The sequence below is a fragment of the Pantherophis guttatus genome, chromosome 2, assembly GCF_059756535.1.
Source record: "Pantherophis guttatus breed Tessera chromosome 2, ASM5975653v1, whole genome shotgun sequence".
Classification (NCBI taxonomy): Eukaryota; Metazoa; Chordata; class Lepidosauria; order Squamata; family Colubridae; genus Pantherophis; species Pantherophis guttatus.
This window is the reverse complement of record NC_142064.1, coordinates 105,175,536-105,192,201: the sequence shown is the minus strand read 5'-3', so window position 1 is coordinate 105,192,201 and position 16,666 is coordinate 105,175,536. Positions and strand designations below refer to the sequence as shown.

General features: G+C 42.2%; 1 protein-coding gene across 2 annotated transcripts in view; it reads right to left on the bottom strand.

Annotated features, from left to right (window-relative positions):
- The window catches only part of LOC117661876 (tumor necrosis factor receptor superfamily member 1A-like), a 62,778-nt gene that overhangs the window by 14,902 nt on the left and 31,210 nt on the right, over positions 1-16,666 (bottom strand). For both annotated transcript variants that reach the window (XM_087888360.1, XM_034411122.3), the window contains 6 exons: positions 7,956-8,084; positions 6,949-7,095; positions 5,263-5,347; positions 3,792-3,859; positions 3,520-3,633; positions 1,950-1,987 (listed from right to left, as the gene is read on the bottom strand). In XM_087888360.1, the coding sequence (XP_087744486.1) occupies positions 1,950-1,987; positions 3,520-3,633; positions 3,792-3,859; positions 5,263-5,347; positions 6,949-7,095; positions 7,956-8,084 (581 nt within the window). The remainder of the gene's footprint in view (positions 1-1,949; positions 1,988-3,519; positions 3,634-3,791; positions 3,860-5,262; positions 5,348-6,948; positions 7,096-7,955; positions 8,085-16,666) is intronic.

The window sequence follows — 16,666 nt, the reverse complement described above, 5'->3', positions numbered from 1 at the left end:
TGGTTTCCTATAAGGAAAATACATATAAAATGCTGTATAGATGGCACCTCCCTCTGGCTAGATTATCGAAGATGTTCCCAGGAACCTCCACAGTTTGTTGGAAATGTAACGCCACTATGGGAAGTTATTTTCATATTTGGTGGACCTGTCTCCGAGTAAGAGAATATTGGACCAGAATTAAAAAATGGATTTTAGAAATCATAGGATGTAGGATAAAATTGAACCCAGAAATGTTTTTACTAGGCATGAAACCAGAGAACTTAAACAAATCTAATTGGTATCTCGCTCTCCACATCATCATTGCAGCCAGGATCTCGTTTGCGCAAGAATGGAAATCCAAAAATATCCCATCGGAGGCTATGTTAACCGCAAAGATCATGGACTCTGTAGAGGCAGACAAGCTTACCGGACTTTTGCGAGATAGACAAGAATCGGGGCTATATATGAGTTGGGATCGGTGGTATGCTTGGCTGCAAAAAAGAAATCTTAAGAAGAATGTAAAATAATAATCTTAGTGTGACTGTGGGTAAATATTTATAGGAATATTGCATGGCAGAAAAAATTCTTTTTTCTGGATAATCCTTTTTTTGATGATTTGGTTTAATGGAGGTTTGTACTATTTCTAGGCGAAAATTGATGCTTTAAAACTCTATATGTATTATATCACTCTCTGCAATTCTATCCATATTGCTATATTTTTTTCTGTAATTTTTAATAATTTTCAATAAAAATAAAAATAAAAAGTAAGGTTCTATATTTAGGGAAGAAAAATAAAACGCACAGGTACCGTATATGTGGTACCTTGCTCAATAGTAGTAACTGTGAGAGGGATCTAGTGGACAACCATTTAGATATGAGCCAAGAATGTGCAGCAGCTGTCAAAATAGCCAACACAGTTCTGAGCTGCATAAACAGAGGAATAGAATCAAGATCACGTGAAGTGTTAATACCACTTTATAATGCCTTGGTAAGGCCACACTTGGAATATTGCATTCAGTTTTGGTTGCCACAATAAAAAGATGTTAAGGCTCTAGAAAGAATGCAGAGAAGAGCAACAAAGATGATTAGGGGACTGGAGGCTAAAACATATGAAGAACAGTTGCAGGAACTGGGTATGTCTAGTTAATGAAAAGAAGGACTAGGGGAGACATGATAGCAGTGTTCCAATATCTCAGGGGTTGCCACAAAGAAGAGAGAGTCAAGCTATTCTTCAAAGCACCTGAGGGTAGAACAAGAAGCAATGGGTGGAAACTAATCAAGGAGAGAAGCAACTTAGAACTAAGGAGAAATTTCCTGACAGTTAGAACAATTAATAAGTGGAACAACTTGCCTGCAGAAGTGGCGAATACTCCAACACTGGAAATTTTTAAGAAGATGTTGGATAACCATTTGTCTGAAGTGGTGTAGGGTTTCCTGCCTGGCTAGGGGGTTGGACTAGAAGACCTCCAAGGTCCCTCCAACTCTATTATTCTCTTCTCTTCTCTTCTCTTCTCTTCTCTTCTCTTCTCTTCTCTTCTCTTCTACTGTATTACCTAATTCAATGGCTGTTTTTGACACTGTTTTTGTCTATCATGAAGGAAGCTTAGAAGCTGCCTCTTCTTGTTTCTCCCTCAATCCTCTCTCTCTTTTCTCACTTTGGAATGCTTCAGTATATAAATCATTTGGGGGGGAGGGGAAGGATAGCATATTTATAGATAAGTGTTGTTTGAACCAATGGTAGCATTAAAGAAGAATACATACTGTAGGATATGAATGTTCATTAAAAATGAATCAATGATATGAAAAAAGGATTGATGGCTAGTGATTTAAGAAACAGAAACCTATAATTTATTCATAAATTTATCAGGATCTAAGGACTCCTAATCTATTTTACTTTGCAACAATGGCTATAGGAATATTAAGTTAATCCTGATCTGTGTGGAGATATATCTGGGGAATATTAGACTTACCTTGGATGCAAGTTGCTTTTTTGACTGTTGACCCGAAGCTGAAAAAGTAAAACCAAAGACACAAAAAATGTGTATCATTTTCATCAAACTGATTATTATTTACCCAGGTTGATGCTGAACTAATAGATAAACAGCTGAAATTATGCTAAAAGTAAACATTTCTCAATATATATAGATGAATGGATGTTAGTAGCTACTTGTAAATATAGTATACCTAACAGACAAATTCTTAGATTAGATAACAAAGTTGCAACAGTATGGATAGAACATGGCAAATCAGACTGGCTGGGTTGTAACATGTTAGTCTGGGACTATGCTATGCAAATCCAGGTTAAGGCATGGTGAATGCTGAATCTGAAGCACCTTTCCAGTTTCAGCTGTATAGGCTCATCCCTGCTTTCAACAAATAGGTGTTTTAATATTAAAATTATTTAATATCTAAGATATGGATTTTAACAGAGATAAAACACAGTATTATGTTTATTTTACTGGTGGAACACGTCATCAAAGGCTGAATTTACAAAACATGCTATGTCAAAACCATGGTTTACTGTCCATAAATTCAAAGAAGATGCTAAATCATAGACCAAGCACATGATGGGTTGACATACTGGTACAAACTGCTCCCAGGGCCATATGTATTGTCACTTTCCTCCTTACAGTTAAGGAGACAGTTAATTCAAGGGATTTGGGTAATAATATTTATTAGGGCTGTACTTCCAAAGGCAAATCCTTCCATAAAAGTAAGTTAGGGCAATATATCTGTTGTCCATTTTCTCCCACATTTCCTTAATAGAGGGCTGGATGTGTCCTTTATAAAAGATGGACAATCCTCATCTGCTCACTCTTTTGATAACTGTCACTCCTATCAACTCTCACAACAATGCACAATTACATATTCTTTCTCTAAATCCGATAACATATAAATTTTGAAATATTAATAATATACTGAAAAGTTAAAAAATGGTCTTAATACTTGGTTTCCAACTGCGAAGTGACAATCAGAATTCTGCCAAATACCTTCTCAAACATTTTAGCATATATAGTAAATCTCATTGCAGTTTGTGTATGCTCTCTTGTTACTATTCCCAATTTCCATGATTATTTTTAACATATAAGCCACTTAGAATTCAGTGACTGAACTAGCGTGTGCCTTCAGTACTTAAATAAATACAGATTATTACTTTCATAAGCAACCATAACAATCTATAAGATAAAAACCCATACTTTATGAAATAGCCTTTTCATTCATGATTAAACCTTCACTTTCTTGCATATATTCATCAATACCACAAGAATCTAGCCAGGTAGCTATATTTTTATTTACCTCCCTGGAGTCTGAATCACCTGTTAAAGTTCAATAGAAATATGTATCTGATGACACTACACATTGCAATTTCTCATTCAAAAACCCAGAGTCTTTGCAATCTTAAATTAATGGGACAAATATGAAAAAAGAAGTTGTGTTGATAGCCTTTCAATGTGTCCAATTCTGATTCATTGCTTTAGATCTGTAATTATTTAATGAAATCAGTCACTTTGCACCTAACAGGCAATTAATGATACTTACTACAGGAGGAGAAGTTCAGTCTTTCTGGAAAATATTTCTTGATGGCTTTGAATGTTAACGCAAGAAAACCAACTGCGAGGATGATAGTCAGGAAACTGAGGACAGATATGACTTCTAAATGAAAAAAAACCATGTTGGATGTTGTTGATTTGAAAAGATACAAAAATAAATGTTAATGAAAAAACAGAATATTAGAGCAAAGATGAAAATGTGATACAAAGAACATGGTGGTAATCAAGTTAAAATATTAAATAATTTATTTCAAATCTCACCTGTGGAATTTGATGGACTTTTAACCATTTCTGTTCCACAGCGTTCCTTGCAATCTTCCTTATCGCAGCTAGAAGATGAAATCAGAAATTTCTGTACTTACTGATAACATTCAACAGCATTTCTTATTTTACTATCCTTTGAATCTATACCCAGAATTAGAAAATAAGGAGAATTAAATTACTCAAATTAAGCCATTCAATTGACCCTTAAAATGTCAAAAGAGAGTGGAAATGTACATAATCTTGGCAAGCGCATGTTTCTGAAAGCAAGAGCAAAAGAGAATTAATCCTTCTCCAGTCCCACAAGATTTGGGCTTGAGTCCCATTAAAGAAATGTTAGATGAAAAAAAAGATTAAAATAAGAGTAAGGAGTCATTTGTGTGTGAGATTGTGTGTGAGAGCTAAGAAGTGCTAAGAATTCTAGTCAGAACTGCTAATCCCAATCAGCAAGTATTGCTCTCCAGGTTTGCATTTAGAATTAGGAACCCATATTTCCTTCATTATGTGTAGCTAGACCCAGAATAAAACCCACTAGTTGCAAGTGATTATGCTATAGAAATGTAACCCCTCTTTTGACAGGAAGGATAGGCATGTGTATGGCAATTGGCAACAGTAGAGTCAAGGCTTCAGACTCCTCTGTGTCTGTCTCACATTTGTTTGCATGCAAAAAGATATACATGGCTCTTTTCTGTCACACTTTTGCCCCTATTTTGGGATTGGCAAATTTAAATTACAGCCGACCTAGTAAAATAAAACAATGTAAATAATGTAAACTGAAACAGCTGGGCGGTACAGAGGAGGGAAATTCAAAACTGGAACTCAGTAATTCCATAATGTGCATTTTCACAATTTAACAACAGATTAGGATGAAAAACAGAGAAGCATGAAGCTCCCCAACTATTTTTAGCACCACTACTCTGGAGATTTTTCAGAAGAGACTGGACAACCACTTGTCTGAAATGGTATAGGGCAGGGGTGTCAAACTCGATCCCATTGTGGGCCATATCAGGATTTTGCCCTTGGGGGGCTAGGGTGGGCGCAGCCTGGTCATCACGGCCAACTGGGTGGGTGTGGTTGGGTGGCCCAGGCTGGTCCCACACTGTGTCTGAGACGGCCCTGCAGGATAACTCTGGGCCTATTGTGGGCCAGATCTGGCCCATGGACTGCGTGTTTGACACGTCTGGTATAGATACTCCTACTTGAGCAGAGAATTGGACTAGAAGACCTCAAAGTCTACTTTCCAACTCTGTTATTCTCTTAACTGGTAAGCACATGATGACACATCCATTCCACTGTACAAAGGATTAGAGCAGAGATCATCTTGGAAGCACAATGATAAGTCAAGACCCATTGGAAATGAGCATGGAAGCAGGAGGATGAATCAGCTGAGAGTGCAGAGACAAGACCTACAGTTACATCTAACCCAGGAGTTACTCCCACAGGTATTACAAGATAAATAACATTTCCCCACCTGCTGCAGGGAAGACATTTGTTCTGATCTTCCTTAAGAAAAAATCCTCTGTGACATTCGCATATTGTATCACTATCAGGCGTGCCTAGAATATAGCAGAAAAAGCAAATAATTATTAGGTGATAATAAGATGGGGCCAGGGGTGAAATGCTCCCGGTTCGGACCGGCTCAGGCGAGTAGGTAGTTTGGAGAACCGATAGAAAAATCCCTGCCCCCGCCCCCCCATACCCAGCTGAGCCGCGCGATCATCAGAGCCTTTTTTTTCTTTTAAATGGCTCTGACGATCCAAGCTCTGACGATCCCAGCTGAGTTGCCTGCCGATCAGGCAACTCAGCTGGGATCGTCAGAGCCTTTTGAAAGCATTTTTTACATGGTTGTACATGTAAAAATGGTTTTAAAAGAAAAAAAAAATTGGCCACGCCCACCCAGTCACATTACCCACCACCACCAAGCCACGCTCACAGAACCGATAGTAACAAATTTTAGATTTCACCACTGGATGGGGTCTTTAAAATCCAAATAAATACTCAACCTGACATGGTCCCAAAAAGTTAAACAGACAGTTCTGATTAACATTTACATGACATGAACCAAGAAACAAGGTGTAGGCTAGATTGGGAAGTAGTAACTTCCAAAGAAAATTGGAAATAGTTTTCATGGAGAAAATAGCAGGAGCATGTGATTAAGTGGAAGAAATATTAATATTTCTATTAAAATATAATAATAGGTATCATGATAGCTTTGATTTATGGGGTCATGCTCTTTGTTTTCTGGATGAAAGAAGTTTGAAGTAAGGTGATGGGTACTATACAGGGACTGGCTAGAAGATGTTTGAAAAGACAGACAACTTGAAGAAACAGTTTAGAATTAATTATGAGATGGGGACAAAACCAGAGGAAAAGATTAACAATGATATGAGAATGGCATTGAGAAATAATGAAGCACAGAAGGTCTGAAATTAGAAAATATAAGAATGCTGAAATTTAGTATGAACTGATATTGTACTAAAAATTATAAAAAGGGAAGGGGTCTTCCTCACAAATATTCAAAATAACAGAAAGAAAAAACGAATACTTCTTTTCTGCAGCTAATGATAGCATTTGGCTTTCATAGTTTGGACTCAAAACTTAGTTATCCAGGCTAGGATGGAAGACTACCGAAGAATTTCATCACTGCAAAGCCAAAAAGCATCCCTGAAGATGACGGTAGTAGTAGTATTGTTACCAAGAAAATAAAGGAGTCCTCAAGACTTGAGTTCTCCAATGCTTTAAATCAGCTGCATCTTCTCCCGGAATTTCACAGCTGCAGCATGATCCCAGAAAAAGATTCCTTTGATTTAAAGGGTTGCAGACAGATGCTACATGAGAACTTCCAGAGGCTTTGTTTTTGTTTCTGTATAGCTCTACCTTCATTCCTTACTAATTACACATACTTTGAAGTTATCTTTTTCTATAAAACTTTCTCTGATAAATGTTGTTTTTAATTCAGTACGTAGTACCATACAATGCATGTTAAGTGGTAAAAGTTGGATCACAGATAAAAATAAGAAGGAAATGGGAAAAGATCAGCTCTGACAACAAGCAAATACATACACTGAATAAAAACATATTGTATTAGTATAGATAACATGAATGAAGATGGAGTCAGGTTTAAATTGGTATATTGATTTTTTGAGTTTATGCTTACAGTCTTTTCTGATTTTTCCATTATGACAGTCGCTGCAATTCTTGCAGAAGAATTCCGCATTTCTGGTAGTCTTATATTGATTACTGTCACAACCACACAAAGTGTTTTCCCACTTGGTACAATGGAACTTTATTATTTGCTGAAAGCCTGGGAAGAGTGAGGAAAAGCTGAGTATTTCTATTGAGATCATACTGCTGTTTATAATAGCAGAATAGTCTGAACATCAAACCAAACTGGAGGGCTTTTATTTTTGTATACAATGCTTAATTTGTAAAACAGTTCTAATGCTTACATTTCATATCATTAAAAATATAAATTTACAAGCCAGTTTGGTGTAGTGATTAAAGTGTTGGCCTAGAAACCAACAGAATGAGTTCTAATCCCACTTTAAGACATGAAAAATGGATGGGTGACCTTGGCCAGTCACTCTCTTTCAGTCCAACCTACCTCACAGGGTTGTTGTTGTGAGAAAAATAGAAGGAGGAAGGAATATTATGTGTGCTCACTGCCTTGAATTATTTTTTAAAATAATAAAGGTGGAATAAAATCTAATAAAATAAATAATATAAAAACGTATTTGAATTTATAAAAAAGATCCATAAAACTCCATATAATGGTTCCTCCTCCAAAAATCTGTGCCAATGAGCCCACACTGACAACATTTTTAGCAGACTGTTGTAAAACATGATTCCTGACCACTTTATCTTTATCCGTCATTTTAATCCAGCTTTAGCCCTGCCCTTAACCTCCCCCTTCCCCTCTCTTTCCCGATGTATAAATGTAATTTATAATTTGGTTTTATTGTACAGGACTCTGTATCCAGAACAGAACATAAGGATGCAGATATTATAATAAAACACAGTAAACCTAATGAATAACATTAATAATAATAAAAAATATACACACACCAACAGCTATACGTACACAAATAAATACATAAAGTTCTAATGCTTACTTTGTTCATTAGTGCTCATTTTTAATCTAACCATATACAAAATTAAACTTACTTGTGCGGCAAGGTTGGCACGCAAAACACTTTTGTGAATAATTTTCTGTGGGCATATATGTACCTTCGGGACACACAGAGCATGTAGGTGCCTTATCTGGCCCAGAACAATGTTTTGAAAGATAAGTTCCTAGAAAATAAAAGGAAATCACCAGTGAATAAGAAAACCGCTGATACTGAAACTTTCAAATAATCTAAAAATGGAGGATGTAACTGTTTATTATTATATTTAGATATACTGACTCTATCAAGGACACTTTACTACAATTTTATTTATTTATTTATTTATTTTATTAAATTTCTATACCGCCCTTCTCCTGAAGGACTCAGGGCGGTGAACAGCCAGAAGATAAAACACAGAAATACAAAAATTTAAAATAGATTAAAAACAAATTAAATAATTTGGCTGAATTTAAAATACTCCATAATTTAAACAGATTAAAATTTATATTTAAAATTTATATTTAAAAGGGGAGAAGATTTAGGCCAGGCCAGCTAGATGAAATAAAAAAGTTTTAAGCGCGCGACGGAAGGTGCGCAAATCCGGGATCCTCCGTATCTCCGGGGGGAGCTCGTTCCAGATTGTAGGTGCCCCCACAGAGAAGGCTCTCCCCCTAGGGGCCGCCAGTCGACATTGTTTGGCCGACAGCACCCGGAGGAGCCCCTCTCTATGGGAGCGTACTGGCCCGTGGGAGGCTATTGGTGGTAGCAGGCGGTCCCGTAGATAACCAGGTCCTAAGCCATGGAGCGCTTTAAAGGTGATAACCAGAACCTTGAAGCGCACTCAGAAGACCACTGGGAGCCAGTGCAGCTCGCGCAGGAGAGGTGTTACATGGGAGCTCCACGTTGCTCCCATAACCACCCGCGCAGCCGCACTCTGCGCCAGTTGGAGCCTCCGAGTGCACCTCAAGGGGAGCCCCATGTAGAGAGCGTTACAATAGTCCAGACGAGAGGTGACGAGGGCATGAGTGACTGTGTGTAGGGAGTCCCGATCTAGAAAGGGACGCAACTGGCAGATCAGGCAAACCTGATGAAAAATCCTCCCGGTCACGGCCGTCAAGTGCTCTTCTAAAGACAGCCGTGAATCCAGGAGGATGCCCAAGTTGCGAGCCCTTTCCGTGAGGGCCAATGATTCGCCCCCAATAGTCAGCGATGGCACCAGCTGACTATATCGGGACGTCGGAAACCACAGCCACTCAGTCTTGGATGGGTTGAGCCTGAGCCTGTTCCTCCCCATCCAGATCCGTACGGCCTCCAGGCACCGGGACATCACTTCAAGGGCATCGTTGGGGTGGTCCGGGGTGGAGATGTACAGCTGGGTGTCGTCAGCGTACTGATGGTACTTCACCCCGAAACCACAGATGATCTCGCCCAGCGGCTTTACATAAATGTTGAACAAAAGGGGCGAGAGGACCGATCCCTGCGGCACCCCACACATGAGGGGCCTCGGGGTCGACCTCTGCCCCCCTGTCAAAACAGACTGCGACCGGTCGGAGAGAAAGGAGGAGAACCACTGTAGTACAGTGCCTCCCACCCCCAACTCTTCCAACCGGTGCAGCATGATACCATGGTCGATGGTATCAAAAGCCGCTGAGAGATCTAACAGGACCAAGACAGAGGAGCAACCCCTGTCCCGAGCCCTCCAGAGATCATCAACCAACGCGACCAATGCCGTTTCTGTGCTGTACCCAGGCCTGAAACCCGACTGGAACGGATCTAGATATGATGTTTCATCTAGGTGCTGGGGGAGCTGTCGCGCAACCACACGCTCAACAACACTCCAGTTGGAGACTGGACGATAATTAGCCAATACTGCCGGGTCCAGGGAAGGCTTCTTGAGGAGAGGCCTCACCACCGCCTCCTTCAAGGCAGCGGGGAAGGCACCCTCGCCCAATGAAGCATTTATAATCCCCTGGAGCCAGCCTCGCGTCACCTCCTGGGAAGCCAGTACTAACCAGGAGGGACACGGGTCCAACAAACATGTGGTCGCGTTCAATCTACCCAGAATCCTGTCCACGTCATCTGGGGTCACAGGATCAAACTCGTCCCAGATAACATTCTCAAGACCTGCCTCCATCACCCTCGCTGGACCTACCCAGTCGGAGTCCAAACCTTCCCGAATCTGAGTGATTTTGTCATGCAGATATTGAACAAAATCCTCGGCTCTTCCCTCCAAGGGGTCTTCCCGCGCTTCCTGGTGGAGCAGGGAGCGGGTCACCCTAAACAGGGCGGCTGGGCGATTATCTGATGACGCAATAAGAGCAGCAAAATGGGTACATTTTGCAGCTTTTATCACCACTAGGTAATTCTTAATATGAGATCTTACCAGTGTCCAGTCCGATTCAGAAAGACTAGCACTCAAACTGCTCTCTAGGCGTCTTTTCCGGTGCTTCATCTCCCTCAGCTCCTCAGTAAACCAAGGAGCCAGGTGAGATCGGCACCGGGTCAGAGGCCGCAAAGGCACGACTCGATCCAGAGCTCCAGCGGCCACCCTATCCCAGGCGGCCACTAGGTCTCCAGTCGAGGCGTGTGCAAGATCCTCGGGGATTGGCTCAAGCTCCATCTGGAACCTATCAGGTTCCATCAGGCGCCTGGGGCGGTACCATCTTACCGGTTCCGCCTCCCTGCGGCGGGGTACCGCGGTTCGAAGGTCAAGGCGAAGGAGAGAGTGATCTGACCATGACAAGGGCTCAATGACTATGTCCCCTATCTCAAGATCACTGAACCACTGTCCAGAGACAAAAACCAGATCCAGTGTGTTTCCCCCCCTGTGTGTAGGGCCATGAATTAGCTGGGTCAGGTCCATGGCCGTCATGGAAGCCATGAACTCCCGAGCCACGTCAGATGCCTCACCCGCGGACGGCAGGTTAAAATCCCCCATGACCATAAGTCTGGGGGTATCAACCGCCACCGCGGCGATAACATTGAGCAGCTCGGGCAGGGCTGTAGCCACGTGGCAGGGAGCCAGGTACGTGATCAACAAGCCCATCTGAACCCCATGACCCCACTTCACAAGGAGGGACTCACAACCGGCCGTCTGAGGAACAGTGGTCTCCCTTGGCCTAAGGCCTTCTCTAATAATAACCGCTACTCCCCCGCCCCTCCCCTGAGGCCTCGGCTGATGGAATGCGTGGAAGCCTGGTGGGCACATTTCTACCAGAGGGACCCCTCCCTCCGGCCCACAATCCAAAACAATTAAAATTTTCACAATAATAACATTAAAAATAAAATGTTTATGGCTGAATTTAAAATAAATGTACTAAATATTATCACAACTCATGATAAATGGACAATTATAAATTGACCAAGGTTTTATAATAGACAAGAAATACATCCAAACCACCACCACCACAGCCAACACAGGTCAGGAAGAACTCTGTTTTGGCTATCTTCTGGAATGCTATTATAAGAGAAGGCAATCTAATTGGGTGGGGAGGGGGGCATGCCATAAAAGCAAGGTTCTAACAGCACTACTGCCCTGACTTCACAGAAATTATGAACAACCAAGACTTTCTCCCTTGATGAACATGCCAAGTAAATTGATTCTGGTTGGAAAGGGTGGTCCTGTCCTGGGGCCAAGCTGTGCAGGGCTTGATAGTTCAAAACCAGCTGTTTGAATTTCAGTATGCCTGGAAACATATTGGCAATCTATTCCAGCTCACAGCACAAGTGTTAGGTGCTCTTTTATGTCAAACCCACCAAGAACTGGGTTATCATATTCTACACCAAGAGCGTTTTGAGTGGTTTTACAGGCAACCCCAATAGATCACGCAGGTAGTGATGACTGCATGAACTACTGTTGTGAGGCAAAATATAGAAGCTAGCAGCTAGTGTTATCAATCAAAAACTCTTGAGCACCCCCTCAAGCATCTTTTGTGGCTCTTGGGACTCCTTCAAAGCATAGTAGTTGAAAATCAATAATAGCGTACAACAGTGGTGAAATGTAAAATTTGTTACTACCGGTTCTGTGGGCGTGGCTTGGTGGTGGGGGGTAATGTGACTGGGTGAGTGTGGCCAACTTTTTTTTTAAACTTTTAAAAGCATTTTTTCTAAAACCTCTTCGGCTGAAAAAAAATGCTTTTAAAAGGCTTTGATGATCCCAGCTGAGTTGCCTGATCGTCAGAGGCTCTTGTTTTCTTTTAAAAGCATTTTTTTTTTTTGCTTTTAAAAGAAAAAAAGCCTCTTGACGATCAGGCAACTCAGCTGGGATCGGCCGAAGAGGTTGTAGAAAAAATGCTTTTAAAAGGCTGTGACAATCCCAGCTGAGCCGCGCGATCATCAGATGCTTTTTTTTTTACTTTTAAAAGCATTTTTTGGGCCGAAGAAAAAATGCTTTTAAAAGCAAAGAAAAAAGCCTCTGATGATTGCACAGCAAAGCTGGGCATGTTGGGGTGGGGAGCAGGGATTTTTGCTACCGGTTCTCTGAACCACCCGCCGCCATCGCTACCGATTTGGGCAATCCGGTCCGAACCGGGAGCATTTCACCCCTGGCGTACAGCTACTTTGAAGTTGGAAACAGAAAAAACTATTATTTGATAAACGGGGGAAAGAAGGATGGAGGTAGCCTTAATTGTAAAAGATATGTTAATATTTACTGACAAACCTGAGTCTTTCATACAGAGATTAAACAAATAAATTGAACATTTGGGAGTCCTTTCTGACTATGAAATTAAGACTTAATCTGAACTGAGCACTCTCTTTCAGCCCATCCCACCTGACAGGGTTGTTGTTTAATATATTTCTTATACAGTCAAACATGTTTCCTCTGTAGGCTGCCATTTTTTCCTCCTTGGAATTGCTGTCATTATATTTCAATATCTGCTGAACAAGGTTACGATCAGGAGAGAACTGAACTATGTATTTACCCAGTTCTGAGGCCAGTGTATTTTCCAATTTCCTGACAAGTGATCAGAACAAGCCAATAGAAAATCCCTGTCTATGTAAGGCTTCTAGCCAATAAATAACTCCTCCAGCAGAACAATGCCAGGGATTATTAGTTTCCTCTAACCTAAAACTGGCAGATTTTAGGAGGGGAGGGAGGGCAAGAATGCTTTAGTTGTTAAGAGCACATCTATAAGCATATGTTCCCACATAAGCTCTCATCCATACATCTATTCTTACAAACAGTCCCAGGTGAATCCATACCCAGACTGGGTTAACACATTGCAATAAGTGTGTTTAACTATTCAACAAACAAGACATGGCTGGATTTATTCATGTCTGTATTCAGCTACAAACCATAATTTACAAGTCATGAGACCGGGTTCACATAACATTATATGCAAATCAGAATCAAATACATTTGTTTCCCCGAAAATACAATCTACCCTGAAAACAAGCCCTGGCTCAATTTTCATGCTTGTGCCTAAAGTAAGCCCTACCCCAAAATAAGGCCTAGTTAAGCCCCACCCACCATCTGCTTCTCGAGGTGGGCCATAAAAATCAAGCTAGGGCGGGGGTGGGAGGGTGGAGGATGAAATGAGGCAGGGGGTGCGGAGCTGCCCCATGCATCCTGCACCGGCTTACCTGAGAGCCCTGCAGCCAGGCCATCAACGTCCTGACAACTGTCTGGCCTTGTGGTGTCAGCTCCACAAACCCCATCCAGGACCCCATGTGGCTGCTGGCCCGCTTCTTCTTGCTTGCAGCCGCAAGACGAAGCAGTTGTCAGGATGCTGATGGCCTGGCTGCAGGTCGCTCAGGTAAACCAGTGTGGGGCAGCAACACCCCCTCCTCGCTTTGGCCTCCACCCCACCAAAGCCTTGCTTTGTGGCTGCCACACTGGTGCGTCGCTTAGCCTCCTGGTCTGTTATAGCAACGAGCAAGGAGAAGTCACGAAGAACAAAGAAGAAAGAAGAACGAAGTGAGGCAGGGGGACGAAGCGAGGTGGGGGGGTGCTGAGCTGCTCAATGTGTCCCGCTGTTCTGCCCCAGCTACGGATCCTAAAGAACGCAGCACACACAAAGTCCATACAAACCTTAGTTTACTAATTAAGGACTACTAATGAACTTTCTTAGTAGTTGTTCGAACAAAGTATAGTTTAAATCCATCTTTTCTGAACAAGGCTGTTAATTTAACTTCATTAACAGCTAACAAGAATTCAAAGAATAATAACTCAATTCTGAGGCACAGTATTGCAGATAACCGTAATCTTACTGTGGTTGGCAGAATGCCCAGAAGCAATTTGCAGGAAAACTGACAAGAGATAAACAAGAGCCGAATCAAACGTTTCTGGAATCAAGATGCGAAGGAATATGAACGAAGTTGTTTCCTGCAAATTGCATCAGTCGTCGTCCTTCCTTAAATAGGCTAGGGGAGTGGCCAATTAGCCCCAAGCCTTACTCTTGAGACCTCTTCCTGAAGAGCCACTCCTGCCTTTTAACAGCTCTGAACGCTCGTGCATCGAGAAGAGGCTCCTCCTCTTCTTCCTCTTCACTTATGGGAGCTTCTGGAGGTTCTGAAAGCCGTGGCTGAATCCCCGCCTCCGGCACCACATCTTCTCCAGCCTCCTCATTGTCTGACTTGAGTGCCAGCTGCACAGGCTGCTGGCGCAGCACCATACCAGACTCCTCTCTGTCAGAATCAGCTACTAACTGCACAGGCCGCTGACGGGCCACAACACCCATGATGGTTTACCTGACGGCCTTTCAGCCAGGCCATTCATGCCAAACCCTAACCCCACCCCACCGCAGGGCAGCCACATCCCTTCACTAACCTGCTTTCCAGCAGGCTAAAATTTCAATCAGACCTTCCAACTTCGCGAGATCTTTTTTTGTGTGTGAGAAGTTGGATGATCTGATTGAACTTTTTTTTTTACCATAGTCCCACGCTCTCATGTGACCCCCCTCCTACGCGAGCTGCACTGGCTCCCGGTGGTTTTCCGGGTGCGCTTCAAGGTTATGGTTACTATCTTTAGAGCGCTCCATGGCTCAGGACCAGGGTACTTACGAGACCGCCTCCTGCCACCAGTAGCCTCTCACCGACCAGTTCGTTCCCATAGAGAGGGGCTCCTCGGGGTGCCGTCAGCCAAACAATGTCGACTGGCGGCCCCCAGGGGGAGAGCCTTCTCTGTGGGGGCACCTGCCATCTGGAACAAGCTCCCCCCGGAGATACGGAAGATCCAAGACCTATGCATCTTCCGCCGCGCCCTAAAAACGTTTTTATTCCAACAGGCTGGTCTGGCCTAATTCTCTCCCTTTTAAATTGGCCTTTAAATTGCTTTTAAATTGGTTTTTTAAATCTCTTTTAGATAAATTTAGATGTTTTAATCTTTGAACCTAAACCTAAGTGATTTAATCTGTTCTAATAGTTTTTAACTTTTATATGTCTTTGTATTTATTTATGCTGTTTTTATACCCTCGGGAGTAGGGCGGTATACAAATATGAAAAATAAATAAATAAATAAATAAAACTACTTTTGTTGCCCTGCATGCGGCGGAGTAATACGGAGCTGGAAAGCAGGTTAGTGAAGGGATGTGGCTGCCCTGGGGTGGGGTGGGGTATGGGTTTGGCATGGGTGGCCTGGCTGAAGGGCCCTCAGATAAGCCGGTGTGGGGTGCATGCAGTGGTGAAATTGAGCCGGTTCTATCCGGCTTGGGTGAACTGGTAGCGCCGGCGGCGGGAGATTCCGCCCACCCGCCTGGAGGTCATCACGTCCCATTTTTGACCCTCTGTGCATGTGCAGAAGGCTCTGCGCATGCGTGGAGGAGGCACGTGTGAGCGTAGCGAGCGTGCATACATGCTCACATTTGTGAACCAGTAGCAAAGATAAGTAAATTCAGCACCGTGAATTTGCTGATGACCTCAAGATCCTTTCCATTTTTGTTACTATTGCAAGCCAAGAGTTCTGTAAATCCCCCTCCCTCATCTCCCTTGGTGCCTGGCTGGAGATTCTTAAGCTACCTGGGAGCCTGCCTTTCCCAGAATCCAGGAGGACTCTTAATGAAAATGCCACAAAACCATTAAGAGAAAGAACTTCAGGCAGCCAAGTCCCTTGTAAAAACAGCAAATCATAATTATTTATAAATTTAACAAAGCATCCTCAAGACCATGAAATGCATGCTAAAGATTGGTGCTGAGATGAGCATCATTCTGCAATGTCTTGTATCAATAATTTATATAGGAGCCTAGAGAGGAAGGGATGTGCAGTGATCTTTTTCTAACAAAGAGGAGTGTCTCCAAAAGTCTTTGTTCCACTGCCTGCAGCAATAATCTTGTTTGGTATAATAAACTAGAATTATCATTTGTTATAATCTGTATCTGAGTCAGGATAATTTCTACTTTATTTGTTAAGTCCAGGGTTTCTGAAGTTAATGAGACATCAGTGTCGGTACTGCTGGCAACTTTGAAATTATCCAAGTCTTTTAAGAATTATCCAATTTGCTGGAAATTTGGCAAGATTTTTAATGCAATAAAATACATGCAGTACAGTGGAATAATAGATTGACAAAAGAGACAAGTCTTCTTGTGGGTAATTTGTTGGAAAGGGATTCATAACAAACCAAGTCAATATTATGTCGAGAATATGAAAAATTTGAAGTATGGCTTCAAATTTTTTTGAAGTATGGCTTGTTTTTCTGCAACACTGAAGTATGGCTTGTTTTTCTGCAACACTGACGATGAGGGAGGACCTGGCGTGGAAAGGAGATAAACTGTATGTTCCAGCCAGCCAGAGGACCCAGATCCTACAAAGAAGCCACGAAGTAAAGCCGGCTG